Below are 16,240 nucleotides of genomic sequence, written 5' to 3' on the forward strand. Positions count from 1 at the left end.
TGGCCATTCTGCATGCTCCATCGAGATAGGTCAAAATTGAGCTGATGACACGGTGTGTGCTGTGGCCTTCCCTCAAGGTAGATTCACAGAAGGAAGTGCGCAATCGCATTCAGTATCAAGGGGGATTGCGTCTCAGTGGCCACACCGAATCGTGCTTTCTCGGTTTCCAAGTCGCTCTTTTACAAAGGCATTGTGCATTTGCACTGTCTCCGACCTCCATTTCGTGATAAATGCATCAAGTTGGGGAAGTATGTCGGTGGTGAGAATCACATTTGCAGAGCAGCTAGCCGTCCCTTTGTTCTCTATTCAAGGCTAACTTATGATTGGAAGCATGTAATTGATTGACACTGATTGTAGGGACAACCATTGTAGGTAATAGCAATAATTGGCAGTGTCACCACTTCCGAAGCAGCATCTGCTACGTATAAGGTAAATAGCACTCCCGATTCCCTTCTTCGGTTAGTCAATTTTCAGTTCTACGCCGTCTCAGCACATGCTTCCCTTACTCCTCCATCTATTTTGAGACCACGCCTTCGTACTGCAAACCGGTATAAGCGTTCACCCCCACCAGATGAAGTGGAGGTCATTTCTGTTGTATTTACATGTGCAGAATGAAGTGGATTCCACCGTCATGCCTTACTGGTTCTGCAGGTAGTGCTCTGAAGTTGATCGCATGGCCACGCCGACCCAGTGCGTGGTGCAGTGCAGTAGTAGTAGTAGTAGTGGAGAGAGGTCGTTGTTTCCACGCAAGTGCAGAAGATGGTTATAACAGCCTTAGTGATTTTGATTAGGTAAACTCCAACATAGGGAATCTTTTGTCCTCTGCTATCCACTGCATTGTTTCTGTGTATTCTTATCCCCAGGGGGAGTGCTCCCTACTGCACTGACAAAGAGATTGTCGGTTTGTGAATACGTGCCAGAATGTGCCTGAGTAATGTGTGGGGAGGAAAGAATCCTCCTAAAAACTCTTAAGCTGGGACAATGCAAGTGCGTTAGTGGAAGTGCGTTTTGCTATGTCTCCGGCATCATTGGAAGTGACTTTAAGCCTCTGAATGGATTCATCGTAGACCACTTAGCCGGATTAACTGTTACAGCTCACTTGGCACTTCTTTGCGTTACGGCATTGAAAAAGGTCTTCTTATCCCCCGAAGGAAAGTGCAGTCTTCTGTACTGCCGAAGGAAAAGTTGCATTATGAATTCGTACAAAATTGTGTTCGCGTAACGTGTGGGAAGTGAAGAATCCTCCTCAAAACACAAGCCGGGACAACGCAAGCTAGCTAATGCATGTGAGATTTGCAATGTTCTGGACATTATTGGAAGTGACTTTGAGGCTATAAACGAATCCATGGCAGACCACTTCGCTTAGTGAACCATTACAGCACACTTGGCACTTCTTTGCGTTGCAGCATTCAAGAAGGTCTTGTTACACACCTCACATGTAATTTAACACATTTTACTCTCCTCCCACAAGTGAACTTTGTTTTAATATGTTCATCTACTTTGATGACATTACCACTCATTCTCATCGTCTGATGTGGAGTCACCTTGCAATCACTGCCCTTGAAAATAGCAAATTGTGCATCCTTGTCACAGGCATCTCAGCAATGTACGGACATTTGACAGAATAGTTTTTATGGTAGTTTTCAGTGTTGTAAAATGTATGAAGGCCAAAAAACACTCAATGTTTATTGGCACCTCTTCATCGGGTTGGTGGTTTGGAAATGATGCCTTGGGGCGAATGGTATCTTTAATGCGATAGATTGTGTGAAGTTTAGATGAAACCTTTCCCCTTCTCACTCAATGCATTGTGATAAATAAGGAATAATTTGAATTAGCTCCGGAAACCCGCACCAACATGCTCTCATCTAAACCTTACTCTCCCTAGTAAAATTGTCGCTCATATTTGTTACATTTCCATGCAGGTGATCAATCATTTGGTCAATGCACAATCTGTCACAATGGGATTGGAAAGAGCAGCAGGAAGAAAAGAACAGTTTTGTTAATTGGTCGAAAGAACTAGCTGACTGGAGCATGACTTTCACACTCAAGGTACATCAACTTCAGCGAGCAAGATTTACTTACTTCCACGAGCAGTCCAGATTTCAGTATTCCACTGAAGATGCCCAAATTCATCTTTCCACGGAGAGGCACACTGAGCGGAGCAAGAAATGAGGCGACAGTTGCCTACTCAGTGGAGAATGCGTGCAGTCTACACCATCATCAGCAAGTGCATTGTTATGCTTGAACAAGTTGGCGCAGGGACACGGTACCAACACATGCTAGAAAGGAGGTCAAGTGGTGTGCCCACCACACTCTCTGCATTGTCACTTACGGCTAATCACAGACAGACAGACAGTCGGGTTTGCAGACAATGTGTACCCACTACGTGGCAGTTGGTGGTGCTCAACAAGAATTGGAACACCACCCACAGGTGAGCTGGTGCATGTGGTTATGATGTGCGGCTACACGTTAAGGGTTACTTCCCACTGACTCATTTTGCTGCTGACATTTCCTCCATCTCAATAGCCTTAGGAGCAAATCGTTGACGTAAAGAAACGAGAATATCAAATAAACATTGTTAAACTAATCTTTGTTTGAAGCAGTCAAAAGTGAAGTGTTTGAATCGTATTTTATTTCAAGGTACTATCGATATTTGAATTCGCTAGAGGTTGTGTCATTTGATTCTAAAATAATGGTATTTGAGTTAAACCCCTGCTCGGGAAACAAGCAAGTGTTTGTAAAGAATGGCGTTAAACCATACCTTGTATCTTCAGATCGTCCATTTTTGGCACTGCTTAGATACGTCTAACGAATTTCCTTAGCATTGTAGTTAACTGGATGAATGTTTCTATTTCTAATCTAATCGGTGATCCATAATTAACCTTCGTTCACTCCGCGTACTGACTATGGGCATTTCATTATGAGAGGACGGGTAATTTAGTCTTAACTCTTGAGTAGCATATGACAGGCATCAACAACTTTAAGCTGTGGTGCTAAATTACTCTCTTCCGAGGAGCGTTAGAGAGCGCCTTGATAATTTCGCTTGGAAGACCATCACCCACTCATTCTGCTCGTGCTGTAACACTTGACATCTTGTATTCATTGGCCATAGTGCGCGGAGATTTGACCATTCCGTTGTTAGGGCAAAACAAAACTTGCATGCATTAGGCGCCTCTGCTATGTTGAACCATTTGAATTGCAGAACTTTGGCCCGTTTTACCTCATAGAAGTGAACCATTTTGTGGCAGCGAAATTGGACCGAAAATGCCAAAAGTGAGGTAAAAGTGACAAATTTGTGTATTTGACTGTCAACAACTTTTTACTATGGGAGGTCATATGGTTGTCGCAAATTGAATCCGACTGATCAGCGACTGGTGCATTTTCTGCATAATGGGAGCCTGTAGTGGGAATAGATTTGCTGTGTAAGCACAGGTTACTGGCTGTGATATTCCACATGAATAAGACATTTGATAATTTGCACCAACTCACGCAAATGTTCCGGCATGAACTACAGCCACGCAAACGAAGATGATGCCAAGAGTTGCTGAAGTCAGGCCAGATGTGCTAGTCGAGACAGTGATTTCTTCCTCTCTTACGTAAAATGGCAACAAAATGAGAGCATCGCTTGAAGTAATAAGGCCTGTTAACTGTAAACCATGCAGAATCGGGCATCAGCAAGTGCCATGTAGTAGGTAGTTCAATATGTGCTCTTAAAGCATGCGGCAGGAAATGTCAGCAGGAAAATGAGTTGATGAGAAACACCTCTCGATGTGGAGTTGCACATCATAATCACATGCACCAGCCTACCAGCAGGTAGTGTGGTAATTTTTGAGAAAACTTTGAACAAGTTGCCTTCACCCCTACGAACCTCCAGTGTGAGATCGTTTGATTTGTTGGGTTGCAATCCCTCAAGAGTGGTTACTCTTTGTGAGAAATTTGCAATTTTCCAGATCTCGATGCCAGATAAATCAGCTGCCACCGCTGTTGGTTTGATTTGATCTGCGTTGCTGACACTTACATTTGAGGTGTCGCAAATTATCTAGCAGGTGTGAGAATCCAAGTGACTCCATTGAAGGTGATACAGAAGCGAGGGTAATTTTCTCCCTTTCCCTTTTTTCGTCAGCACTTCTGCGAACAAGCCTTGAAAAGGTGATTCCAGCCAAAGTGGTTCCAGCCATCTCCATTGAAGCATCAAGATGCAAATTCATAATCAAACATGTGTGTGTAAAGTATGTTGAAGGAGCAAACCTCTTACACAACTGAAAATACTCTTTGATTTGTGCCAGTAAATTTCACGAGTGGAAGTTGCATGCGATTTGACTCAGTGGTTGTTGATTACCTTATGACCGTATGATGGTTGAAGGTAGAGCATTAAAAAGAAGGAAAAAATTCACCGATATAACAGTCACCAATATATGTCAAGTGCTTCTTCGTGTATGCTGATCAGAGTGAGATGTTGGAAGGTCTCTTACCACGATCTCCCCTGCATCCAGTCGCCAAAATGCAGGTGACGAACACAATGATCCCGAATTGAACCGCCATTTCTACTCCACTCTACAAATGCTCCACATTTACCACCCATGTCAACCACATCAGTCTGTTAGATATCGTGTTCTTGACCTGCAAGGCGACCTCTCCACTAATTGATTTATTCAATGAAAGGTATTAGATGTGGATCTGCTTAAGTCATCTCACCCTCAACTTCTGCACTCACCAGCATCCACGTGACGAAATGAATAGTCGGCCTACCTTTTTTACCACTTTGAACCTACGGGCATGTTACCAATTCCTGTCAACGTAGTCAAATGATATTTGTTTCGCATTCCTTGTTGCTACATTCACAATGCTTACTTGATTGCACTCACGATGATGTGTAGAAGTGGACGTGTATTTGGAAACGTGGCACATCTGACGTCGACTTCAGCTTCGTGGACGCGCTGTATTATTACTCTGCGGTGAACTGAACTGCAGTGCATTTCAATGTGATGTGACATGGCGATGTACACTGCATTTAACGACGGAAGCGTGCGTGGCTGTCTGGACTCGGACTTGTTATAGGCGGCACTGATATGACCTGCTACACTCCCGACGGTCCAGAGTATGTCGAAATGGCAATTATGGTTGATCCATTTCAAACAGAAACCTGATTGAGCTACTGAACCTTACCTGCTTACTTTCCGACGCACCGTTTTACATTTTGAAATCCTTTTGGAATTGCTCCAAGTAAGCACATTCTTGGATTTTGCTCATCTACTTCCATGTCGCCATAGAAAATGATGTGAAGGCACTGTTGAATTCGCCACGTCTAAGTGGCGATGCTCTAGGGTTGGGAGAAAGGACAAGAGTACGAGGAGACAAATATCCTACTCATCTCTTATGTGATGTTCTTTGCACTAATTCACATCTCTGAAGGAAGATGCGACAGTTTTGAAGTGTACCAATGACAGTGTCGTGTTGTGGAGACCACTAAGAGCGAAACGGTACACATTGCAGTGGACGAAAAAGTTGTCACATTTTTGCTTTCCTTCTTTTCTTTTTCAACTGCTTGTACACTCTTTTACACTCACGCCACAACTCACGCATGCTTTGCCCCGCAGCTGATTGACTAACTGAATGATCGCTTCATGATTTTCCTACCCGTCTAAATGCCTAACGGAATGTCATATTTATTGAATGACTTCTCGACTTTTTCTTGCTTACTTATGAACTCTTTTACTGTTTGACTGATTGCCAATAAAGTTACCTCGTTTTTGAACCGACAGTTGCGTAATGCCACTGAGGATTGATGCGTTCCGAGTACGAGGCAATGCCGTCGCACTTGCCCTTGGATGCTTACCACTCTGATGTGATGACCAGCTCTTCAATTTGTGAAGTCTGTGAACCGATGAAAGTGGAGTAGATGCATGGATACGCTGAATTGGTGAATCCATGTCGATGGAACTGCAGTGTCGGAGAGGGTGCAATGGCCATAACGGAATATGAGTGACCAAATTATATCGGGGGAAATAATGAGGGTTTGTTGAGAGAAGAAGGAGGAGTTGGGAATTGTGAAGGTGAGATTGGGAAGAAATAAGGAGAGGAGGAGCTGATGCAGGAGAGAATTTTCTGGTGAGAGTGTAAAGATATAGTGTGAGGTGGTGGAGAGGAGATGATAGAAGGAGCTGAGGAGAAGGCGCAGTGGATTGTTGAGGTGCGAATAAACGTCACTATTCTAAATGGGAAGGGTCATGTGGGAAGAGCAGGGGTCAGTTGTACGTGAGGTGAGATTGCGGATGACGTGTTGACTCAGGCAATTGGTTTAGCAAGCTGCGTTTGAATCCTTGAATTCCCCAAACTACTTTACTACTGTGTGTTCGGACTACCTCTTTGGTCATAGGAGTAAATTCCCTCGTAGTATGCCTCAACCATTTTAGTCGTCCAAATTGGAATCTATTTCGACACAGCATAGCCAGACCAAAATATCTGGCACTCATTTGGGAATGGAGGATGCCACAAGTGGACTAGATGGAAATGCCCTATAGACATTTGATGGGATAGCAGTTAATCGCGATGTCTTAGTGAAGTTGGCCGATCTCAGGTCAAACTCGGTACCCGCAGTGGTCATTTCTCGGGAGGGAAGGGAGTCTGCTAAACAAGCATGAAGTAATAAATGTTATCATTGTCTTATGGGATTGTTTCATTTATTAATGTAGGACGTACTGAAGGGGATTCGGCAATGCCACCTCCCTGCCTATCTCTCTACCTGTCCTTTGTTGGGGCCAATCTATAGGTCGGGGAGATGTTTAGGGGCGGGTCCAATCAACTCAGTGTAGCCTAAGAGGATAAGTGTTGTACTCAGTGCAGACCTTCCTGTTGGCTTACGCTGAATGTATTAACGCCAACGCATCTCTGTAACTTATTAGCCGCAACTCCATCAGAACATTCGACGTGCCGTTGAAGAAGAACCACAAACTTTTGCATAGCATATGGCACTGGGTAATGTTAAAGGTAGTAGAAGAAGAATGGAGAGGAGAGAAACTTGGAGACAAACCAGTGAACTGTGTGGAACAGGCAGGATAGTTTCTTCAAAACGTAAGTAAGGAAGTGTTCTACAATCGCAAAAATGGAGTTTAATTTAATAAAGGTTTACCCGTGTTCTTCTATTAGGAGGACTGTTTGTTTGTTGTCCCAGAGCGCATGGAACTATTTCTCAAATTCCTCACTTATGGTGCTTCCTTTATTCGTCTTTTCAACTTCTACCATCGACATCACTCCAGAGCTGGATAAGCGGCTTTCAACTCTTTGGCTTGAGAGATACGGCTAATGCTCACACAGATCTCTGTGTTTTATACTATTCCCATGCCTCTTACAAAGCCGAAAGAAATACATCAACTGTATGCATGAAATCAGGGTCTTTTCCACTTTATCCATTGATATATTGAAACCATATTTCTTTTATTGTTCAATGGTAGTCAATACATGTCTTAGATCTCAGTACATTTCATAGTATTTTCATTAAAACAAAGAGTAAAGTTTGGCGCTCCAGATTTGTGACCTCTATTGTTTGCAAATAGTCGAGTCCATATAGCACACCAGGACATTCCCGAAGACGAATGAAGACATGTTATTTGAGCTGAATATGTATTTCCGACCTGTTGAGTGAATTGGGCCTACTGGCGTGGCTTGGAGGCCAGGCCGTCATGCAGAGATGCAATGGTAGTTTTTCCAGTTACTAAAACCGAGCGGTATAAGATCGAGCTACGTAGTACATACCCCATTCCTTTTTTGGGCTTCCTCTTTGATGCTATCCCTGATTAACCTCACACGTCAGCCGGCACCTTGTGATCGGTGCTGTAAATTTTCATGCGTCATTGTCTCTACTCGTCAATTCTGCTGCATCTAGAGTCTCGTTTCGCTGCAGAATGCCGTCATTATTGTATTCGGAAAGTCTGCGGTAGAGAAATGAATTTCTTTTGGCAGTTCCAGACTGTTGCGCCGAATGAGTTTTGTGAACATTGTTAATGCTAGCAGACACGGGCAAGATGCTTTGGAGGACTCGTTGAATTAACGCACGATCTTGAGAACGAGATTCCCACATGCCCTTGAGTGTGTTGTGCTCAAATATCTGTCCTTAATTAAGTGTGCATTGTGATCAAATGGATCTTAAAAAGCGTGGCCATTGCTGATACCTGAAGTCAAAGTCATGTCTCAGTGGCCACACCGAATCGTGCTTTCTCGGTTTCCAAGTCGCTCTTTTACAAAGGCATTGTGCATTTGCACTGTCTCCGACCTCCATTTCGTGATAAATGCATCAAGTTGGGGAAGTATGTCGGTGGTGAGAATCACATTTGCAGAGCAGCTAGCCGTCCCTTTGTTCTCTATTCAAGGCTAACTTATGATTGGAAGCATGTAATTGATTGACACTGATTGTAGGGACAACCATTGTAGGTAATAGCAATAATTGGCAGTGTCACCACTTCCGAAGCAGCATCTGCTACGTATAAGGTAAATAGCACTCCCGATTCCCTTCTTCGGTTAGTCAATTTTCAGTTCTACGCCGTCTCAGCACATGCTTCCCTTACTCCTCCATCTATTTTGAGACCACGCCTTCGTACTGCAAACCGGTATAAGCGTTCACCCCCACCAGATGAAGTGGAGGTCATTTCTGTTGTATTTACATGTGCAGAATGAAGTGGATTCCACCGTCATGCCTTACTGGTTCTGCAGGTAGTGCTCTGAAGTTGATCGCATGGCCACGCCGACCCAGTGCGTGGTGCAGTGCAGTAGTAGTAGTAGTAGTGGAGAGAGGTCGTTGTTTCCACGCAAGTGCAGAAGATGGTTATAACAGCCTTAGTGATTTTGATTAGGTAAACTCCAACATAGGGAATCTTTTGTCCTCTGCTATCCACTGCATTGTTTCTGTGTATTCTTATCCCCAGGGGGAGTGCTCCCTACTGCACTGACAAAGAGATTGTCGGTTTGTGAATACGTGCCAGAATGTGCCTGAGTAATGTGTGGGGAGGAAAGAATCCTCCTAAAAACTCTTAAGCTGGGACAATGCAAGTGCGTTAGTGGAAGTGCGTTTTGCTATGTCTCCGGCATCATTGGAAGTGACTTTAAGCCTCTGAATGGATTCATCGTAGACCACTTAGCCGGATTAACTGTTACAGCTCACTTGGCACTTCTTTGCGTTACGGCATTGAAAAAGGTCTTCTTATCCCCCGAAGGAAAGTGCAGTCTTCTGTACTGCCGAAGGAAAAGTTGCATTATGAATTCGTACAAAATTGTGTTCGCGTAACGTGTGGGAAGTGAAGAATCCTCCTCAAAACACAAGCCGGGACAACGCAAGCTAGCTAATGCATGTGAGATTTGCAATGTTCTGGACATTATTGGAAGTGACTTTGAGGCTATAAACGAATCCATGGCAGACCACTTCGCTTAGTGAACCATTACAGCACACTTGGCACTTCTTTGCGTTGCAGCATTCAAGAAGGTCTTGTTACACACCTCACATGTAATTTAACACATTTTACTCTCCTCCCACAAGTGAACTTTGTTTTAATATGTTCATCTACTTTGATGACATTACCACTCATTCTCATCGTCTGATGTGGAGTCACCTTGCAATCACTGCCCTTGAAAATAGCAAATTGTGCATCCTTGTCACAGGCATCTCAGCAATGTACGGACATTTGACAGAATAGTTTTTATGGTAGTTTTCAGTGTTGTAAAATGTATGAAGGCCAAAAAACACTCAATGTTTATTGGCACCTCTTCATCGGGTTGGTGGTTTGGAAATGATGCCTTGGGGCGAATGGTATCTTTAATGCGATAGATTGTGTGAAGTTTAGATGAAACCTTTCCCCTTCTCACTCAATGCATTGTGATAAATAAGGAATAATTTGAATTAGCTCCGGAAACCCGCACCAACATGCTCTCATCTAAACCTTACTCTCCCTAGTAAAATTGTCGCTCATATTTGTTACATTTCCATGCAGGTGATCAATCATTTGGTCAATGCACAATCTGTCACAATGGGATTGGAAAGAGCAGCAGGAAGAAAAGAACAGTTTTGTTAATTGGTCGAAAGAACTAGCTGACTGGAGCATGACTTTCACACTCAAGGTACATCAACTTCAGCGAGCAAGATTTACTTACTTCCACGAGCAGTCCAGATTTCAGTATTCCACTGAAGATGCCCAAATTCATCTTTCCACGGAGAGGCACACTGAGCGGAGCAAGAAATGAGGCGACAGTTGCCTACTCAGTGGAGAATGCGTGCAGTCTACACCATCATCAGCAAGTGCATTGTTATGCTTGAACAAGTTGGCGCAGGGACACGGTACCAACACATGCTAGAAAGGAGGTCAAGTGGTGTGCCCACCACACTCTCTGCATTGTCACTTACGGCTAATCACAGACAGACAGACAGTCGGGTTTGCAGACAATGTGTACCCACTACGTGGCAGTTGGTGGTGCTCAACAAGAATTGGAACACCACCCACAGGTGAGCTGGTGCATGTGGTTATGATGTGCGGCTACACGTTAAGGGTTACTTCCCACTGACTCATTTTGCTGCTGACATTTCCTCCATCTCAATAGCCTTAGGAGCAAATCGTTGACGTAAAGAAACGAGAATATCAAATAAACATTGTTAAACTAATCTTTGTTTGAAGCAGTCAAAAGTGAAGTGTTTGAATCGTATTTTATTTCAAGGTACTATCGATATTTGAATTCGCTAGAGGTTGTGTCATTTGATTCTAAAATAATGGTATTTGAGTTAAACCCCTGCTCGGGAAACAAGCAAGTGTTTGTAAAGAATGGCGTTAAACCATACCTTGTATCTTCAGATCGTCCATTTTTGGCACTGCTTAGATACGTCTAACGAATTTCCTTAGCATTGTAGTTAACTGGATGAATGTTTCTATTTCTAATCTAATCGGTGATCCATAATTAACCTTCGTTCACTCCGCGTACTGACTATGGGCATTTCATTATGAGAGGACGGGTAATTTAGTCTTAACTCTTGAGTAGCATATGACAGGCATCAACAACTTTAAGCTGTGGTGCTAAATTACTCTCTTCCGAGGAGCGTTAGAGAGCGCCTTGATAATTTCGCTTGGAAGACCATCACCCACTCATTCTGCTCGTGCTGTAACACTTGACATCTTGTATTCATTGGCCATAGTGCGCGGAGATTTGACCATTCCGTTGTTAGGGCAAAACAAAACTTGCATGCATTAGGCGCCTCTGCTATGTTGAACCATTTGAATTGCAGAACTTTGGCCCGTTTTACCTCATAGAAGTGAACCATTTTGTGGCAGCGAAATTGGACCGAAAATGCCAAAAGTGAGGTAAAAGTGACAAATTTGTGTATTTGACTGTCAACAACTTTTTACTATGGGAGGTCATATGGTTGTCGCAAATTGAATCCGACTGATCAGCGACTGGTGCATTTTCTGCATAATGGGAGCCTGTAGTGGGAATAGATTTGCTGTGTAAGCACAGGTTACTGGCTGTGATATTCCACATGAATAAGACATTTGATAATTTGCACCAACTCACGCAAATGTTCCGGCATGAACTACAGCCACGCAAACGAAGATGATGCCAAGAGTTGCTGAAGTCAGGCCAGATGTGCTAGTCGAGACAGTGATTTCTTCCTCTCTTACGTAAAATGGCAACAAAATGAGAGCATCGCTTGAAGTAATAAGGCCTGTTAACTGTAAACCATGCAGAATCGGGCATCAGCAAGTGCCATGTAGTAGGTAGTTCAATATGTGCTCTTAAAGCATGCGGCAGGAAATGTCAGCAGGAAAATGAGTTGATGAGAAACACCTCTCGATGTGGAGTTGCACATCATAATCACATGCACCAGCCTACCAGCAGGTAGTGTGGTAATTTTTGAGAAAACTTTGAACAAGTTGCCTTCACCCCTACGAACCTCCAGTGTGAGATCGTTTGATTTGTTGGGTTGCAATCCCTCAAGAGTGGTTACTCTTTGTGAGAAATTTGCAATTTTCCAGATCTCGATGCCAGATAAATCAGCTGCCACCGCTGTTGGTTTGATTTGATCTGCGTTGCTGACACTTACATTTGAGGTGTCGCAAATTATCTAGCAGGTGTGAGAATCCAAGTGACTCCATTGAAGGTGATACAGAAGCGAGGGTAATTTTCTCCCTTTCCCTTTTTTCGTCAGCACTTCTGCGAACAAGCCTTGAAAAGGTGATTCCAGCCAAAGTGGTTCCAGCCATCTCCATTGAAGCATCAAGATGCAAATTCATAATCAAACATGTGTGTGTAAAGTATGTTGAAGGAGCAAACCTCTTACACAACTGAAAATACTCTTTGATTTGTGCCAGTAAATTTCACGAGTGGAAGTTGCATGCGATTTGACTCAGTGGTTGTTGATTACCTTATGACCGTATGATGGTTGAAGGTAGAGCATTAAAAAGAAGGAAAAAATTCACCGATATAACAGTCACCAATATATGTCAAGTGCTTCTTCGTGTATGCTGATCAGAGTGAGATGTTGGAAGGTCTCTTACCACGATCTCCCCTGCATCCAGTCGCCAAAATGCAGGTGACGAACACAATGATCCCGAATTGAACCGCCATTTCTACTCCACTCTACAAATGCTCCACATTTACCACCCATGTCAACCACATCAGTCTGTTAGATATCGTGTTCTTGACCTGCAAGGCGACCTCTCCACTAATTGATTTATTCAATGAAAGGTATTAGATGTGGATCTGCTTAAGTCATCTCACCCTCAACTTCTGCACTCACCAGCATCCACGTGACGAAATGAATAGTCGGCCTACCTTTTTTACCACTTTGAACCTACGGGCATGTTACCAATTCCTGTCAACGTAGTCAAATGATATTTGTTTCGCATTCCTTGTTGCTACATTCACAATGCTTACTTGATTGCACTCACGATGATGTGTAGAAGTGGACGTGTATTTGGAAACGTGGCACATCTGACGTCGACTTCAGCTTCGTGGACGCGCTGTATTATTACTCTGCGGTGAACTGAACTGCAGTGCATTTCAATGTGATGTGACATGGCGATGTACACTGCATTTAACGACGGAAGCGTGCGTGGCTGTCTGGACTCGGACTTGTTATAGGCGGCACTGATATGACCTGCTACACTCCCGACGGTCCAGAGTATGTCGAAATGGCAATTATGGTTGATCCATTTCAAACAGAAACCTGATTGAGCTACTGAACCTTACCTGCTTACTTTCCGACGCACCGTTTTACATTTTGAAATCCTTTTGGAATTGCTCCAAGTAAGCACATTCTTGGATTTTGCTCATCTACTTCCATGTCGCCATAGAAAATGATGTGAAGGCACTGTTGAATTCGCCACGTCTAAGTGGCGATGCTCTAGGGTTGGGAGAAAGGACAAGAGTACGAGGAGACAAATATCCTACTCATCTCTTATGTGATGTTCTTTGCACTAATTCACATCTCTGAAGGAAGATGCGACAGTTTTGAAGTGTACCAATGACAGTGTCGTGTTGTGGAGACCACTAAGAGCGAAACGGTACACATTGCAGTGGACGAAAAAGTTGTCACATTTTTGCTTTCCTTCTTTTCTTTTTCAACTGCTTGTACACTCTTTTACACTCACGCCACAACTCACGCATGCTTTGCCCCGCAGCTGATTGACTAACTGAATGATCGCTTCATGATTTTCCTACCCGTCTAAATGCCTAACGGAATGTCATATTTATTGAATGACTTCTCGACTTTTTCTTGCTTACTTATGAACTCTTTTACTGTTTGACTGATTGCCAATAAAGTTACCTCGTTTTTGAACCGACAGTTGCGTAATGCCACTGAGGATTGATGCGTTCCGAGTACGAGGCAATGCCGTCGCACTTGCCCTTGGATGCTTACCACTCTGATGTGATGACCAGCTCTTCAATTTGTGAAGTCTGTGAACCGATGAAAGTGGAGTAGATGCATGGATACGCTGAATTGGTGAATCCATGTCGATGGAACTGCAGTGTCGGAGAGGGTGCAATGGCCATAACGGAATATGAGTGACCAAATTATATCGGGGGAAATAATGAGGGTTTGTTGAGAGAAGAAGGAGGAGTTGGGAATTGTGAAGGTGAGATTGGGAAGAAATAAGGAGAGGAGGAGCTGATGCAGGAGAGAATTTTCTGGTGAGAGTGTAAAGATATAGTGTGAGGTGGTGGAGAGGAGATGATAGAAGGAGCTGAGGAGAAGGCGCAGTGGATTGTTGAGGTGCGAATAAACGTCACTATTCTAAATGGGAAGGGTCATGTGGGAAGAGCAGGGGTCAGTTGTACGTGAGGTGAGATTGCGGATGACGTGTTGACTCAGGCAATTGGTTTAGCAAGCTGCGTTTGAATCCTTGAATTCCCCAAACTACTTTACTACTGTGTGTTCGGACTACCTCTTTGGTCATAGGAGTAAATTCCCTCGTAGTATGCCTCAACCATTTTAGTCGTCCAAATTGGAATCTATTTCGACACAGCATAGCCAGACCAAAATATCTGGCACTCATTTGGGAATGGAGGATGCCACAAGTGGACTAGATGGAAATGCCCTATAGACATTTGATGGGATAGCAGTTAATCGCGATGTCTTAGTGAAGTTGGCCGATCTCAGGTCAAACTCGGTACCCGCAGTGGTCATTTCTCGGGAGGGAAGGGAGTCTGCTAAACAAGCATGAAGTAATAAATGTTATCATTGTCTTATGGGATTGTTTCATTTATTAATGTAGGACGTACTGAAGGGGATTCGGCAATGCCACCTCCCTGCCTATCTCTCTACCTGTCCTTTGTTGGGGCCAATCTATAGGTCGGGGAGATGTTTAGGGGCGGGTCCAATCAACTCAGTGTAGCCTAAGAGGATAAGTGTTGTACTCAGTGCAGACCTTCCTGTTGGCTTACGCTGAATGTATTAACGCCAACGCATCTCTGTAACTTATTAGCCGCAACTCCATCAGAACATTCGACGTGCCGTTGAAGAAGAACCACAAACTTTTGCATAGCATATGGCACTGGGTAATGTTAAAGGTAGTAGAAGAAGAATGGAGAGGAGAGAAACTTGGAGACAAACCAGTGAACTGTGTGGAACAGGCAGGATAGTTTCTTCAAAACGTAAGTAAGGAAGTGTTCTACAATCGCAAAAATGGAGTTTAATTTAATAAAGGTTTACCCGTGTTCTTCTATTAGGAGGACTGTTTGTTTGTTGTCCCAGAGCGCATGGAACTATTTCTCAAATTCCTCACTTATGGTGCTTCCTTTATTCGTCTTTTCAACTTCTACCATCGACATCACTCCAGAGCTGGATAAGCGGCTTTCAACTCTTTGGCTTGAGAGATACGGCTAATGCTCACACAGATCTCTGTGTTTTATACTATTCCCATGCCTCTTACAAAGCCGAAAGAAATACATCAACTGTATGCATGAAATCAGGGTCTTTTCCACTTTATCCATTGATATATTGAAACCATATTTCTTTTATTGTTCAATGGTAGTCAATACATGTCTTAGATCTCAGTACATTTCATAGTATTTTCATTAAAACAAAGAGTAAAGTTTGGCGCTCCAGATTTGTGACCTCTATTGTTTGCAAATAGTCGAGTCCATATAGCACACCAGGACATTCCCGAAGACGAATGAAGACATGTTATTTGAGCTGAATATGTATTTCCGACCTGTTGAGTGAATTGGGCCTACTGGCGTGGCTTGGAGGCCAGGCCGTCATGCAGAGATGCAATGGTAGTTTTTCCAGTTACTAAAACCGAGCGGTATAAGATCGAGCTACGTAGTACATACCCCATTCCTTTTTTGGGCTTCCTCTTTGATGCTATCCCTGATTAACCTCACACGTCAGCCGGCACCTTGTGATCGGTGCTGTAAATTTTCATGCGTCATTGTCTCTACTCGTCAATTCTGCTGCATCTAGAGTCTCGTTTCGCTGCAGAATGCCGTCATTATTGTATTCGGAAAGTCTGCGGTAGAGAAATGAATTTCTTTTGGCAGTTCCAGACTGTTGCGCCGAATGAGTTTTGTGAACATTGTTAATGCTAGCAGACACGGGCAAGATGCTTTGGAGGACTCGTTGAATTAACGCACGATCTTGAGAACGAGATTCCCACATGCCCTTGAGTGTGTTGTGCTCAAATATCTGTCCTTAATTAAGTGTGCATTGTGATCAAATGGATCTTAAAAAGCGTGGCCATTGCTGATACCTGAAGTCAAAGTCATG

General features: G+C 43.5%; 2 protein-coding genes across 2 annotated transcripts in view; both read right to left on the bottom strand. All coding sequences in view use genetic code 11, as the record gives it.

Moving 5' to 3' along the window:
* The window catches only part of EGR_08287 (hypothetical protein), a gene marked incomplete at both ends in the record, with an annotated part of 11,220 nt that extends 5,290 nt beyond the window's left edge, over positions 1 to 5,930 (bottom strand). Inside the window, 7 exons of the mRNA XM_024497536.1 lie at positions 1,437 to 1,559; positions 1,615 to 1,796; positions 1,877 to 1,950; positions 3,221 to 3,440; positions 3,808 to 3,981; positions 4,019 to 4,270; positions 5,837 to 5,930. Of these exons, the coding sequence (XP_024348077.1) occupies positions 1,437 to 1,559; positions 1,615 to 1,796; positions 1,877 to 1,950; positions 3,221 to 3,440; positions 3,808 to 3,981; positions 4,019 to 4,270; positions 5,837 to 5,930 (1,119 nt within the window). The remainder of the gene's footprint in view (positions 1 to 1,436; positions 1,560 to 1,614; positions 1,797 to 1,876; positions 1,951 to 3,220; positions 3,441 to 3,807; positions 3,982 to 4,018; positions 4,271 to 5,836) is intronic.
* A 983-nt stretch (positions 5,931 to 6,913) lies between these two features.
* On the bottom strand, positions 6,914 to 13,985 carry EGR_08288 (hypothetical protein; the record flags this gene model as incomplete). The annotated part of the gene is made up of 8 exons (XM_024497537.1): positions 6,914 to 7,088; positions 9,487 to 9,614; positions 9,670 to 9,851; positions 9,932 to 10,005; positions 11,276 to 11,495; positions 11,863 to 12,036; positions 12,074 to 12,325; positions 13,892 to 13,985. The coding sequence occupies 8 exons, from the start codon at positions 13,983 to 13,985 to the stop codon at positions 6,914 to 6,916; spliced, it is 1,299 nt and encodes a 432-aa protein (XP_024348078.1).
* Positions 13,986 to 16,240: the final 2,255 nt, after the last annotated feature.

The sequence above is a fragment of the Echinococcus granulosus genome (assembly GCF_000524195.1).
Source record: "Echinococcus granulosus chromosome Unknown EG_S00101, whole genome shotgun sequence".
In the NCBI taxonomy this organism is placed as follows: Eukaryota; Metazoa; Platyhelminthes; class Cestoda; order Cyclophyllidea; family Taeniidae; genus Echinococcus; species Echinococcus granulosus.